Genomic DNA, 15,931 nt, shown 5'->3' with positions numbered 1-15,931 from the left:
TCCACACAGACTCTAATTTTTTTATATGTCATTGGCAGCCAAAATATCCATCGCTATTGCTTGGAAAAGTCCAGCGATTGATTTCGTTTTTAATGAAGCAAAAACTAACCTGGATCATATGCTCCATGAAAAACTGGTCAGCATCTTACGGGACAAACACCCACTTTTTGAAAAAGTATGGACCCCTTGGCTTTCTTACCTGCCGGTGCCGAACACTTTGGATTGATGTTGTATCGGTGCTGGGTTGGACTCCTGGACAGGTGTGGTCTTGTTTCTTTGTTCTCTTTTCTGACTCATTTCCTTTTCTAACTCGCTCCTTTTAAATTTCTTAACTCAGGTGCAACATAGGCCCTCTAGTCGGACCCTTAGTGTCGACTTTGGGGTTTTTCGTCTAGGTCTTGCATGTAATGATATCCAACAAAGGATATGTTGCAGCTACACTTGATTTCTCTAAGTATATATTATTTATTGGGGTAGGATAAATAAGTCTAGTGTTGGATGGCACAACATTCACTATGTTTGTTATAATTCCATTGTCTATAGCTTGCCTCTGTGATTGGGTGAGTAGGTGCTGTGCTGCTTGACCCCTCCGCCGAAGTTACAAAGTTGGCCTGATGTAAGGTCCATGGGCTGTTTGGCCCATTAGTGGACTATAAACAAATAGGTTTCTCAATATCAATCTTCTTATAATTGACCAATCTGTCACTGTTCCCAATACCGATTGGTGGATCTCCATGGATTTATGTAAATTCCTTACCCTTAAAACATGCAATCATTGATGACTTCTTGTTTGCTGTTTATGTCAGAGCCATTTTGCACTCTTTTGTATTACATTATAACGTTTTACTGTAATTTTGAAAATTTAATAAAAACATTGAAACAAAAAGTATTTAGGTTAGACCTCATTGTTGTATGGTTTCAGTAAATCTGAAGGAAAATTGTACAAAAAAAAAAAAAAAAAGTATGATGTATGGCCAGCCTTAGACTTTAGTTCCGCTTTAACACTTCTTAAGCAGTTATTAGTAACAGCTCTTTTTTGATCAGGATTAAAGAATTATCCCCTCCCCACCCGGCCACAGTACATATACTGCTGGGCAAGATAAGTGTCGTTCTGGGAGGGCGTACCTGTACGTCGTCATAGAACTGTGCCTTCTGCGTGCCCCCAGGGGCCATGCAGACAAAAGTCTAAAGTACAAACATGCATGATCGGAATCAATGCTCACCAAACAGAACATTAGCAGAAGGTGCCCAAAGGGTGGCGCTAAAAAGCTCAAAAAACACGTAGTACGTCACTAAGTTCGTGTTTGTTGGCCGACAATTGTGTGCCGTTTGTATGCAAGACAAGTTCCTGGCCAACACCCTTCGGACAAAAGTCTGACAATTTGTCTGCGGAAAATCCGATCATGTGTACGAGGCTTAAGACCACTGTGTCTACCGGCTGTGCTCCACCCTGGTACCATGTGATCACTGCGACCAATCACAGTCATCACATGTCTAGTAGTAAACACAGCTGTCACTCCTATAGCCACTGCTAACTATTATATCAGTAAAAGCAGACTTTAGAGTTATACTGATTGCCCCAACCTAGGTGTTACTTTTGCTGGACAGCTTGCTCTGCGTGAAAATATAGAGAAAAACATAATTTAAAGTGTTACTAAACCCAGGACTCTGCATTCACTATATCTGGTCTCCCACAGTACACAGAACATGGAAATGCTATAGTTTTAGTAAATATGAACTGCTAAATATAGCATTATTATAGCAGTCTATATAACAGTCATGCGACTTCTATGAGTGTCTGGTTAAAGCTTGTAGAAGCTTTCATTCTGCTCACACTGTCGGGCCCTGTGCTGATCACATGCACCCTCCCAAGAAAAACAAAAACAAAAAAAATTCTCTAGCAGTACACATGAAACTGAACATGTGCAGAGTGACGCCAGGACTCTGGCTCCATCAGGAGATGGATTTGGGACATGGGACATTGGGAAGGATCAGAGAAGACAGGATCAAACAGCCTTTTTACACAATGCAGAGGATAAACCCCTTTAGGTTCCACGGTTAATATAACAAGCATGCTTTACTCCATATAAAGACTGATTTTAAAGTTGTGGGTTTTAAAGCACTCTAAGTTCTGCAAAATAACAAAAAAAAAAATTAAAAAAAAAATTATATACTGAATACTATCAATACAGGAACAAACCACATACAGTTACTAGAATATATTTCTCTATACTGGGTGTTTAAAGTGGTTCTAAAAGGCAGAAGGTTTTTTTTTTTTTTATCTTAAAGCATTTTATGCATTAAAATAAAAAACCTTCTGTGTGCAGCAGCCCCCCTAATACTTACCTGAGCTCCATCTCGAGCGAAGTGCAGGAGTACCTCGGCTGTCCAGGACTCTCCTTCCTGATTGGCTGAGCCATTGGCTCTAGCTGCTGTCAGTCAGTTAGCCAATCAGGAGAGAGAGGGGGCAGGGCCCAACCATGGCTCCCTGTCTGAATGGACACGGAGCTGTGGCTCGGCTCCGGTTCCCCCATAGCAAGCTGCTTGCTGTGGGTGCACTCGGCAGGAGGGAGGGGCCAGGATCAGAGAAGAGGGACCCGAGAAGAGGAGGATCTGGGCTTCTCTGTCCAAAACAACCACACAGAGCAGGTAAGTATAACATGTCTGTTATTTTTAAGGAAACAAAACAAGACTTTAGTTTCACTTTAATGTCAGCATAGATATATGACTTTTTCCATAGGTGTGCGCAATGGGTGTGCCAGGTGTGCCTGAGCACACCCTAAGCACTACGTGCTGTGCCGAGTCCCTTTTTCACCCGGGATGGCCCCCCCTCTTCTCTCCCCCCCCCGGCTACAGTGGGGGATGTTTCAGGATAGAGAACGGGGTAAAAGGGGCTAGTAAATATCTAATTTACCAGCCTATTCCTTTTCTTAATGAACACAGTTGCTCACTGTGTTCATTCATAACTAAAGCGTAGAAAACTGGGTTTACTATGCTTCAGTCTGTGAATGAAGAGGAAGTCTAAGCACAGAGCACTTCCCATTCATTCACTGCCACATGCAGCTGAGGCTGCAGAGTAAGGCATGTGTGTTTAAGCTTTGGGTACACACCCTAATGCAATAGGCTGCCCACACCTATGACTTTTTCTTGAACAGGTGGCTGATGTTCTCATATTATTATATTTTGCACGCCTCTGTGTGAACAGGACACTACACTACTAGCCCCAGATTTTCCTGGGGTCTTAGACAATAATTAAACAATCTGGACAGTAGGACCAAGTTTACTAAGCAATGACAAACAGCTTTGTGCATGTTATAACCAGTACAAGTAGAGTAGGGGTAAATCCCAGTGCAAATTGCAGTGCACAGAAGCTGGGAGCAAGGAAAGGTTCTCTTCTGGGGTTACTGACCTGTTATAGTCGTCTGTTCAGAGACGGGAGGAGCAGGAAATATTTTCAGCCGCTTGCCAGTGAACAGTCCCTGTGAGCTGTAAGAAAATACACACGTCAGCAACTCCTCACTACTAAAGTTCACCCACTTATGCAATAATGGAACAGCTGAAGACAGCTCAAATGGGATTTTAGTTTTTGAAAGTCTGTGAAACCTTTTGATTATCTCGATTTCTGCATTAATGTTTCCTAAAATGTAATGAGGTTTTCACAGAATTTGTGATGTTGATTACAGACACAGTAAAGTCTTCCTAAAAGGATACCTGTCCTGGGAGAAATGCAGGACTGGCCCCGATGACCTCCTTATGATAATGTTAGGCTGTCTGTGGTTCAATGCTTTTTTTAGTTACAGACCTGAAATAAGCACAACAAGTAATGGCAAAACTCCTAATTGGCATTTTTCCTTTGGCTCAAAGTGCTGAAAGTATATGATCAGCAATACAGCCAGACATTGCTAGTCCCCCAAATTTCCATCGGGTCTTTTTTTTTTTTTAAACATATCTACATTTCCATATCCTTAATGGATAAGATTTATTGCAGAAATCCAGGAAAAATCCACTAAAAAAAAAGCATTGAACCACAGACAGCCTAACATTATCATAAGGAGGTCATAAAAAACATTATCATAAAAACAAAATAGAAAATAAATAGTCAAGTACTTCTTAAATTAACAAAAAGGAGCTTATACACCCCTAGGTGGATTTAACATTGAGCCTCTTCACTGAGAACTGAGGGATCAAAGATCGCTGATCACTCAGTTCTCCCCCTCTGCTCTGAGTAGAGTGGTGACTGTCAGTCACTGCTCTGTGTTCTGCCCCTCCAGCTCTCGCTGGGTTGGGGAGGAGAGGGAGCGGCTGGCTCAGTCTCCCAGCAGCACAGCTGAGAGGCTGAGCCAGTTGCCGGTCCTAGTAACTGGGTGGATCCCAAGTGTAAAGTTGCCTTCTTTCCCCAGCCTGGACCGAATGAGTGACATCAGCTGACAGTGGGATTCAGCCTGCTGTCAGCTGAAAACGAGTCACAAGAGTGCAGAACGAAGTGCACTCCTGTGATCCAGTGGAGAAGTAGAGTCAAAAAAGCTTTGGCCGTATTTCTTTTCAATTCAAAAAACTTTCTGTAAGCCCTTCGAGGGTACAGCATCATGCCAGCCTGGGCTCACAGTACTGAAAGCCCAAGCAATCGCTTATGGGATAGCTTCATTCAACCCACTTCCTGTGAGCCAAGGCCGTCCTTAACACGCTTCTCTGGGGCTACATCTTCATGCCAACCTGGGTTTACAGCATTGAAGGTCCAAAAAAAAAAAAAAAATCACCTGTTGGACAGCTTTATTCAACCCACTTCCTGTGAGACCAAGTTGTCATTTACACACGTCTCTGGGGGTACATTTTCATGGTAACCTGGGCTAACAGTGCTAAAAGCACAGAGCACTGCTCACATTGTATTACTTGTGTGAGGCTTTGGGCTGTAATATAGACCATCAATTGCAAACACCACCTCTGAAGTCCGCAGACTGGCCAAAAGGATGTACAAGAAGATATTTTTTTTTAAAAAGTGTCCCTGCGCTTTAAAGTGTATGTAAACCCCCCAACAATGAAAGTGTCAATTCACCTTTCCTGTGCTAAGAACTGGTATGGTGCAATATATTACATTTTGTTTTTGGGTTTTTAGAGGCACTTTAATCAATTAAGGTCACAAAAGTATATTTATTATTATATGAATATCCGTAGAAAAGGGCGAGTGGAGGCATTTCAATTATTGAGGCAGGTCTTACAATCAAACGAGCAGTGGTTTTAGACAGCCATCCTATATAGAAAAAAAACTGGTACCTGCTTTTACAACAAAACTCTGCAGAACGGCAACAAATTTGTAAGTGGAAAATAGTAAAAAACTACTACATGAAACCATTAGTTAAAGCAACATATTAGCAAATGTTAAATGTAGAGTTATATTTACATTTACACCTACTTTTTCAATTGCCCAGTGAACCATGGTTTTTGCATGGTCCCAGACCTCCAATTACTTCTTTACGATTTGTCATTTTTGACCGGCTGACAACTGCAGAGCTTAAAGTGACTAAAGCCTATTTTTATTTTTTTTAAAATAACAAACACGTCATACTTGCCTCCTCTGTACAAGGGTTTTTCACAGAGCGGCCCCAGTCCTCCTTTTCTGGGGTCCCCCCACGGCACTCCTCCTCTTCTCGAGTGCCCCCACGGAGAGCCGCATTCCATGGGGGCACTCGTGTGGGCGTGCTCCCCAGTCCTGCTGCTGCGTCCATTAACACAGACAGTAGGACTCGGCCCTGCCCCGTGTCATTGGATTTGACTGAGCCAATGGCTCCTGCTGTTATCAATCTATCCAATGAGGACCCGAGACAGCAGCTGGAGGTGCTGTGATCGTCCCCGTCGCTGGAACGCTCAGGCTCGGGTAATACAAAGGGGGGTGCTGCAGCACAAAAGGTTTTTCATCGTAATGCATAGAATGCAATAAGGTATAAAACCGCGAGGGTTTACAACCCCCTTTAATAAAATCTTACACACCACACTGGGCTGTTATGCAAACAACCAGGGGCTTCTCTAAGCAATTAATGCCTAAAAGTAGGGCAAGGCTAAAAATTGCAAACAAATCAAGCTCACAGTTTCTACTGTCTGTCCATTGTCATGAAGAAATAGTTTTTAGGGAACTATGGAAGTCAAGGCAAGATCTGGAAGACCATGAAAACTTTCAGAGAGAACTGCTCATATGCTGGTCACTAAGGAAATCTCTCATATGACTGGAAGGCCCTTGCAAGAAGGTCTGGCTGACACCGGAGTGGTGTTGCATAGCTTTAGTGTGCAGTGTTGACTATGTCAGGCAGATCACGTTTGTGCAAGCATCAGCAGGAAGCCGTACCTGCAACCTCATCACAATCAACATCAAAGGTATGCAAAACAGCACCTTGAAAACTCAGGGGCCTTTTGGAAATAAGTGCTCTGGACTGATGAAGTAAAAAATTACTTCGGCCAGGATTAGTTTGGAGAAACAAGGAGCAACATTAACATAAGAACACCTTACTAACTGTTAAAAATGGGGGTTTATCCATTTTGACTTGGGGTTGTGTGGCAACCTGTGGCACAGGAAACAATGCATTTTAGAGAAAGAAAATGGATACCACTAAATATTAGTAAACTCTAAGTGCTATGTGAAACGGTCAGTCAAGAAACTTGAGCTGAACAGGGGAAGACTTCTACAACAAGATAATGATCCTAACCAATTCTGGGGCACAACAAAAAATACCTTGCACTGAGCCACCCCTACACAGCAAGGATTACATGATTTTTCATAGGCGCAGCAGTTTAAATGGAAGTCTAAAATTAGCCCAAGATATCTGGAACAACCCAGCTACTGATGAGTCCTTAAAAAAAACTTTATGAAAGTGTATCAAGGAGAATTGAAGGTGTTTTAACTCTTCTGGATATTTTATAGATCAGCAACTACTATCCTCATATTGATTAGTGGTTCCAAATTAACCACTTGCTTACTGGGCACTAAAACCTCCTTCCTGCCCAGACCAATTTTCAGCTTTCAGCGTGCTCACACTTTGAATGACAGTTGCACGGTCATGCAACGCTGTTACTAGGGGAAAGGTCCAAGGGCAGAAAAAGTTTTGGGGTCCAAAATCTGTTAAGCAGAACCCCAAAGCCTCCTTATGAAGAGACGCCCCCGGGGAAGGCTGCTGCGGTTTGCAGACACCTGGTGGGAAGAGGTTCAGGGCAAATGGGTAACCTCCACTGTGTCTCTGGGCTACAAGCTGGAGTTTCGGGAGCTTTCGCCATCCCAATTTCTAAGGTCGAGTCTCCAAAGATCCAGAAAAAAGGAGGCCCTTGCTTCTGGCCTTAGAACGCCTGTTATCCCAAGGGGTGATTATAGAAGTAGCCCCAGCAGAGCAAGGCTCGGGGTTCTACTCAAACCTCTTTACGGTTCCAAAACCAAATGGGGATGCCAGACCTATTCTAGATCTAAAAGACCTGAATCAGTTCCTAATCATTCGTTCTTTCTGCATGGAGTCAATCCACTCAGTGGTTTCCACCCTTCAGGGAGGAGAATTTCTGGCATCGATAAGACATCAAAGATACATATTTACATGTATTTACATGTATGTGCCAATTTTCCCCCCTCACCAAAGGTTTCTAAGGTTTGCGGTGCAGCAGCGCCACTTCCAGTCTGTGGCCCTACCTTTCGGTCTTGCTACCGCACCTCGGGTGTTTACGAAGGTTCTAGCCCCGCCCCTGGCAAAGCTAAGGGCTCGAGGCATAGCTTTAACAGCTTATCTGGACGATTTGCTACTCGTAGAACAGTCCGTAGCACGCTTAGACCGCAATGTGCTCAGCACAGTGAAGTATTTAGAGTACCTAGGCTGGGTCCTCAATCTAGAAAAATCCTCCTTACAGCCCCTAAAAAGGCTGGAATATATGGGCTTGGTCATAGACACAGTCCAAAGCAGAGTATTCTTACCCAAGTCAAAAGCCAAAGCCATAAAGGATTTGGTCCGAGTAGTCAAAACAAAGGAAAATCCTTCCATTCGATTATGTATGAGGTTATTAGGGAAAATGGTAGCCTCAGTCAAGGCTGTTCCTTACGCCCATTTTCACTCAAGACCTTTACAGAGCAGCATCCAATCTGCCTGGAACAAGAGAGTTCAAGTTGGATTTTCCAATGTGCCTGTCACCATGGGTACACCAGCGCCTCAATTGGTGGTTACTAACCGAGAATCTACTGAAAGGAAAATCCTTTGTTCTAGTTACTTGGAAGGTCTTAACCACAGATGCCAGCCTTGTAGGCTGGGGAGCAGTTCTGGAAGAAGCCTCTTCCCAGGGAAGATGGTCCAGAGGCGAAGGGTTCTTGCCCATCAACATTCTGGAGATTCGGGCAATTTGTCTGGCCCCAAGGGCCTGGACTTACAGGTTGCAAGGCTGGCCTGTCCGGATACAGTCAGACAACGTTACAGCAGTGGCCTATATCAATCACCAAGGGGCACCAGCAGTCTGGATGCCCAGAAGGAGGTGAATCACATTTTTGCTTGGGCAGAAAGGCATGTCCCCTGCCTGTCTGCGGTCTTCATTCCAGGGGTAGAAAATTGGCAGGCGGATTTCCTGAGCTGCCAGCAGCTGTGTCCAGGAGAATGGTCTCTACACCCCAACAAATTTTGGGCCATATGCTGGAAAAGGGGTACCCCGGATGTAGACCTGTTGGCTTCCAGGTTCAACAAGAAACTGGACAACTTTGTGTCAAGAACAAGGGATCCGCTGGCACAAGGGTCAGATGCCTTAGCGATTCCGTGGGATCAGTACTTTCTGATCTATGCATTCCCTCCAGTTCCGCTTCTCCCCCCTCTTCCTTCAGAGGGTCAAAAGGGAAGGGAAGCCGGTAATTCTGGTGGCCCCGGCTTGGCCCAGGCAACCTTGGTATGCAGAGATCGTAAAGATGGCAGAGGGAAGACCTTGGGTTCTTTGCCTAAATTGGTTTCAGGATTCTATCTGAATCAAGATGTGGTCCTACCGTCCTTTTTTGCAGATTTGCAGTCTGCGGGGGAGAAGTTGTTATACTCTTTAGATATTATAAGAGCAGTCAAAATCTATCTGCAGGCAACGGTTCAGATACAAAAGACTGATTGTCTATTTATACTGCCAGAAGGCCCCAAAAAAAGGGCCAGGCAGCATCGAAGTCCACTATCTCTAGATGGATTTGACAGGTTATTATTCAGGCTTATGGTTTGAAGAAGAAAATTCCTCCTTTTCAGTTTAAAGCGCACTCGACTAGAGCAGTTAGTGCTTCTTGGGCAGTACATCACCAGGGCTCCATGGCTCAGATCTGCAAGGCTGCAACTTGGTCTTTGGTCCATACATCCACTAGATTCTATCATGTGGATGTAAGAGGGCATGAGGATACCGCCTTCGGGCGCAGTGTGCTGCAGGCAGCAGTATAGGTCCTCACGACCGATGGCGGTCTGCGTTTCTGATCTGTGTCTCCCTCCCCTCAAATTTGGGCATTGCTCTGGGACATCCCACTTAGTAATTATCAAAGGCTCTGTGTCCCGTGATGTATGAACAAGAAAATAGGATTTTTAAAACAGCTTACCTGTGAAATCCTTTTCTTGGGAGTACATTACGGGACACAGAGCTCCCGCCCCTCTTTGGGATTATACGTTGGGATACTTATTGCTTTGCTACAAAACTGAGGCACTCTCCATATGGGAGGGGTTATATAGGGGAGGAACTTGCATTGTAATTAGGGTTGCCAGTGTTCAATCACCTGATGGTGACTATCTAACCCACTTAGTATTTATCAAAGGCTCTGTGTCCCGTGATGTATTCCCAAGAAAAGGATTTTACAGGTAGGCGGTTTTAAAAATCCTATTTTTTTTTTTTTTTTGTACGAAGGGGGGAAAACCTTCTGGAGCTGAAGTGGTTAAAATCATCTTTTTAACAAATTAACATTGAAGCACAATGCACTTGTGTGTAAATTAGAAAATAAACTCTCTGGGGAATTATGGGGTGGCCAAGACTTTCCTTTCTAAAATGCTAGTTGCCAAACTGACATGCTGTTGGCATGGCTTTAGTGCTTTCTTAATCACTGACTTGGAATAAAGTATGCAATAAGGACTTTGCTCTGAGTTTGCTAGCTGTTGATTTATAGTAAAGAAGTCAGAGAAACAAGCATGACTGCCAGACAAGTAGAAATTTCAGGAGGTTAGTAATAGCATCCTCCATCTTTCCTTTGAAACAGAGTTCTTTTCAGATTGAGTTATTGAGCTCTGTATACAAAGGGCTTTTTAAAACCAGGAGACAGAATAAAACTTGAAAGAGTCCACAGCTCCAGCCGTTGTCTATGCAAGGTTTCATAATAACCTGGTGAAAATGAACAAACGTCTCTTTTCCTTTTTAGTTTGCACCTTGATAAAGAAAATGCATTCAAAATCACTAGACATTCCCTTTAAGTGAAAAAAGCAGCTTTTAATTTCCACTAAAAGAATATTCAGCTTGCCTTCTCACAAAAATTGGTTGAATCCAGAATATGTCTGCTCCCTTTGTGTTAACAGGCGTTCCCTCTAAAAACAGTTTGAGGAGTCAAGCAAGTTTGGCTCCAGAATTAGAGCATTAAATTGATAGAAGCAATATAAAATGTTCTCAAATGGAATTGTTGATATATAATATCAGCAATTAAGTTTTGCAGTCCAATTCCCAGTATACCCCTCATAAAAAGGCTTAGAGTAGTTCTCATTACTTCAGATATGATTGCCTGTAATTGAAATGCTCAGAGGAAAAAATGATTTTAATGGGGGAGCTGCTAATTGGGTACAGCAGAAGGGGTGAGTCACATCTGAATTAATCCAGCATCAGCTCTTACAGGCCATGCACAATTCAAATGAAGAATCTAATCGGCATTTAAAAAAAAAAAAAAAAAAAAAGGAGGGAAAAAAGGAAAATACAAAAACCGTGAAGAATGAGTTTCCTTGGCGTGTGTTTATACATCCACCCACTCCCTGCTTTCCAAATACCTCACATATTGTAAGCTAAATGCAGGGAAATCGCTTTGTTCCTAGGTTACATTTGTTACTGGATTTAAAGACACCATAGACTTTGACGGTTGTGTGTACACTACTTTTTTGGTAAGTGCATAGCAACATATATACATGGGGTCAAAAACATGTATATATCACACACATAAACACATACATACTGTATATACAATGGATATAAAAAGTCCACACACCCCTGTTAAAATGTCAGGTTTCTGTGATATAAAAAAAATTAGACAAAGATAAATAAATTTCAGAACTTTTTCCACCTTTAGCCTAGGTTTCCACCATTGCGACCAGATTTTGATGAGAAGCAATACCTGAGTATTATTGAGGTCTATGGACCCTTAAGTCGCATGAAAGTGGGACCAAAGTAGTGCAGGGACTACTTTGAAGTCGCTGTGACTTGAATAGGGCTGCAACTAACGATTATTTTCATAATCGATTAGTTGGCCGATTATTGTTTCGATTAATCGATTAATCGGTTAACCACTTGAGCCCCGGACCATTATGCTGCCTAAGGACCAGAGGTCTTTTTCCAATTTGGCACTGCGTCGCTTTAACTGCTAATTGCGCGGTCATGCAATGCTGTACCCAAACGAAATTTGCGTCCTTTTCTTCCCACAAATAGAGCTTTCTTTTGATGGTATTTGATCACCTCTGCGGTTTTTATTTTTTGCGCTATAAACGGAAAAAGACCGAAAATTTTGAAAAAAAATGATATTTTCTACTTTTTGTTATAAAAAAAATCCAATAAACTCAATTTTAGTCATACATTTAGGCCAAAATGTATTCGGCCACATGTCTTTGGTAAAAAAAATGTCAATAAGCGTATATTTATTGGTTTGCGCAAAAGTTATAGCGTCTACAAACTAGGGTACATTTTCTGGAATTTACACAGCTTTTAGTTTATGACTGCCTATGTCATTTCTTGAGGTGCTAAAATGGCAGGGCAGTACAAAACCCCCCCAAATGACCCCATTTTGGAAAGTAGACACCCCAAGGAAATTGCTGAGAGGCATGTTGAACCCATTGAATATTTATTTTTTTTGTCCCAAGTGATTGAAAAATGACAAAAAAAAAAAAAAAAAAAAATATTTACAAAAAGTCGTCACTAAATGATATATTGCTCACACAGGCCATGGGCCTATGTGGAATTGCACCCCAAAATACATTTAGCTGCTTCTCCTGAGTATGGGGATACCACATGTGTGGGACTTTTTGGGAGCCTAGCCGCGTACGGGGCCCCGAAAACCAATCACCGCCTTCAGGATTTCTAAGGGTGTAAATTTTTGCTTTCACTCTTCACTGCCTATCACAGTTTCGGAGGCCATGGAATGCCCAGGTGGCACAAAACCCCCCAAAATGACCCCATTTTGGAAAGTAGACACCCCAAGCTATTTGCTGAGAGGCATATTGAGTCCATGGAATATTTTATATTTTGACACAAGTTGCGGGAAAGTGACACTTTTTTTTTTTTTTTTTTTTTTTTTTCATAAAGTTGTCACTAAATGATATATTGCTCACACAGGCCATGGGCATATGTGGAATTGCACCCCAAAATACATTTAGCTGCTTCTCCTGAGTACGGGGATACCACATGTGTGGGACTTTTTGGGAGCCTAGCCGCGTACTGGACCCCGAAAACCAATCACTGCCTTCAGGATTTCTAAGGGTGAAAATTTTTGATTTCACTCTTTACTGCCTATCACAGTTTCGGAGGCCATGGAATGCCCAGGTGGCACAAAACCCCCCCAAATGACCCCATTTTGGAAAGTAGACACCCCAAGCTATTTGCTGAAAGGCATGGTGAGTATTTTGCAGCTCTCATTTGTTTTTGAAAATGAAGAAAGACAAGAAAAAACATTTTTTTTTTTCTTTTTTCAATTTTCAAAACTTTGTGACAAAAAGTGAGGTCTGCAAAATACTCACTATACCTCTCAGCAAATAGCTTGGGGTGTCTACTTTCCAAAATGGGGTCATTTGGGGGGGTTTTGTGCCACCTGGGCATTCCATGGCCTCCGAAACTGTGATAGGCAGTGAAGAGTGAAATCAAAAATTCACGCCCTTAGAAAGCCTGAAGGCGGTGCTTGGTTTTCGGGGTCCCGTACGCGGCTAGGCTCCCAAAAAGTCTCACACATGTGGTATCCCCGTACTCAGGAGAAGCAGCAGAATGTATTTTGGGGTGTAATTTCACATATTTCCATGGCATGTTTGAGCAATATATCATTTAGTGACAACTTTGTGCAAAAAAAAAAAAAAAAAAAAATTTGTCTCTTTCCCGCAACTTGTGTCGCAATATAAAATATTCCATGGACTCGACATGCCTCTCAGCAAATAGCTTGGGGTGTCTACTTTCCAAAATGGGGTCATTTGGGGGGGTTTTGAACTGTCCTGGCATTTTATGCACAACATTTAGAAGCTTATGTCACACATCACCCACTCTTCTAACCACTTGAAGACAAAGCCCTTTCTGACACTTATTGTTTACATGAAAAAGTTTTTTTTTTTTGCAAAAAAATTACTTTGAACCCCCAAACATTATATATTTTTTTAAAGCAAATGCCCTACAGATTAAAATGGTGGGTGTTTCATTTTTTTTTTTCACACAGTAATTGCGCCGCCTTTTTTTTTCAAACGCATTTTTTGGGGAAAAAACACACTTTTTTTAATTTTAATGCACTAAAACACGCTATATTGCCCAAATGTTTGATGAAATAAAAAAAGATGATCTTAGGCCGAGTACATGGATACCAAACATGACATGCTTTAAAATTGCGCACAAACGTGCAGTGGCAACAAAATAAATACATGTTTAAAAGCCTTCAAAAGCCTTTACAGGTTACCACTTTAGATCTACAGAGGAGGTCTACTGGAAAAATTACTGCACTCGATCTGGCCTTCGCGGTGATACCTCACATGCATGGTGCAATTGCTGTTTATGTTTGACGACAGACCGCCGCTTGCGTTCGCCTTAGCGCGAGAGCAGGGGGCGACAGGGGTGTTTTTTTTTTTTTTTTTTTTTTTTATTATTTTTTTGCTTTTTTAATCTTACTTTTAAACTGTTCCTTTCATATTTTTTTTTTTAATCATTTTTATTGTTATCTCGGGGAATGTAAATATCCCCTATGATAGCAATAGGTAGTGACAGGTACTCTTTTTTGAAAAAATTGTGGTCTATTAGACCCTAGATCTCTCCTCTGCCCTCAAAGCATCTGACCACACCAAGATCGGTGTGATAAAATGCTTCCCCAATTTCCCAATGGCGCTATTTACATCCGGCGAAATCTAAGTCATGAAATACTCGTAGCTTCCGGTTTCTTAGGCCATAGAGATGTTTGGAGCCACTCTGGTCTCTGATCAGCTCTATGGTCAGCTGGCTGAATCACCGGCTGCATTCTCAGGTTCCCTGTTGAGACAGGAGAGCCAGAGAAAAACACGGAAGACGGTGGGGGGGGGGGCATTCCCTCCCACGGCTTGTAAAAGCAGTCTAGAGGCTAATTAGCCGCTAGGATTGCTTTTACATGAAAGCCGACCGCTGGCTGAAAAGAATGATACCAAGATGATACCTAAACCTGCAGGCATCATTCTGGTATAACCACTCAAAGTCGTGAATGGCGTACCTGAAGACAAAAAAATGGTTAACAATGGTTAACAATAAAGCACAGTAAAGTGTAAATAATTACACACCTGAAAAACAAACATGATAAAACATAATAACAATAACAATAACAATAACAATAAAACATTGCAGAATAGAATACAGTAAAAAAGAGCAGAACAATAGAGAGAGAGAATAGAGAGAGAGAGAACAATAAAACAACAACTATTTTTTTTTATTTCATATTTTTTTTTTTTTTTACACTTTTTTTGTAACTAACTTTTATAACGGTAACCGGTTCCAGGTTCGGGTCTCTCAAAATGCGATGGCATCTTGGGAGACCCTGTGAAAGTGTGCCTAGTCTGTGCAATGCTGTACCCTACGCTAATACTCAACTAGTGAATGGTAGCGTTCAAAACATTCACCAATGCAAGACCAGGATTGTCAGGACAGGAGGGACAATAATAGCGGGTGTCACGCCTATATCCGCGCTTGCTGCAGACACGACATCTTTTTGGGGGGTTCGTTGGGTAGGGGTACTCGGGAGGACATAAAAATGCCTCTCATGCAGCCGACTGCATTTGGTTGGGGATGTGAATGGGGGAAGTACGGGCGCTGCAGAAGCGGTGGGTTCCCAATTAGGATTGGCGAATGCAGCAGGAAGGGCACTATGGGCACGATGGGCCTGTGTTTGTCTTTTTGGTGGCAGCGGGACACTACTTGTGCTTGCCACCTCACCAGCTTGAACTGCACTTATGGGACTCGCCACGTCACCAAGTGTTACTGCAGTGCTGGTTTGACTACGACCGGGGTGTACTAGGCCACTGGCGCTTGCCAGTTCACCAAAACGCTACCAAAAAACGTTAGCGATCGCAGGGATCAGGCCTGACTCTGCGAACGCTGCAGTTATGCGTTTAGTGTTTTGTAAGTGTCAGTGATCGATCGATACTGCACTTGGGTGGGCTGTGCCGGGCCGGGCGGAGGGGCAAAACGCAGGTGCTAGCAGGTATCTGGGCTGATCCCGCTAACACTGCGTTTTTGGGAACCCTAAACTGCTGGTGACGCTAGTATAGATCTGATCGGATCAGATATTGATGCGATCAGATACTATACCACTAAGGGAGGTGTACGGTGCGTGCGTGGGTGTTAGCGGTACTGGCGCTAATCTGACGCTGCCTGGGGCTGGTGCTTGCCAGTTCACCAAAACGCTACAAAAAAAACTGTTAGCGATCGCAGGGATCAGGCCTGACTCTGCGAACGCTGCAGTTATGCGTTTAGTGTTTTGTAAGTGTCAGTGATCGATCGATACTGCACTTGGGTGGGCTGG

The 15,931-nt window shown here is 42.8% G+C and overlaps 1 protein-coding gene across 1 annotated transcript in view; it reads right to left on the bottom strand.

The window, feature by feature from the left end:
* The window catches only part of MRPS31 (mitochondrial ribosomal protein S31), a 130,306-nt gene that overhangs the window by 57,238 nt on the left and 57,137 nt on the right, over positions 1-15,931 (bottom strand). The window contains exon 5 of the mRNA XM_073613264.1: positions 3,410-3,486. Coding sequence (XP_073469365.1) covers positions 3,410-3,486 — 77 coding nt within the window. The remainder of the gene's footprint in view (positions 1-3,409; positions 3,487-15,931) is intronic.

This window comes from Aquarana catesbeiana, linkage group LG02, assembly GCF_042186555.1.
Source record: "Aquarana catesbeiana isolate 2022-GZ linkage group LG02, ASM4218655v1, whole genome shotgun sequence".
NCBI classification, from domain to species: domain Eukaryota; kingdom Metazoa; phylum Chordata; class Amphibia; order Anura; family Ranidae; genus Aquarana; species Aquarana catesbeiana.
Note: the sequence above shows the minus strand (reverse complement) of the source record. Positions and strands in the feature narration are given on the sequence as shown.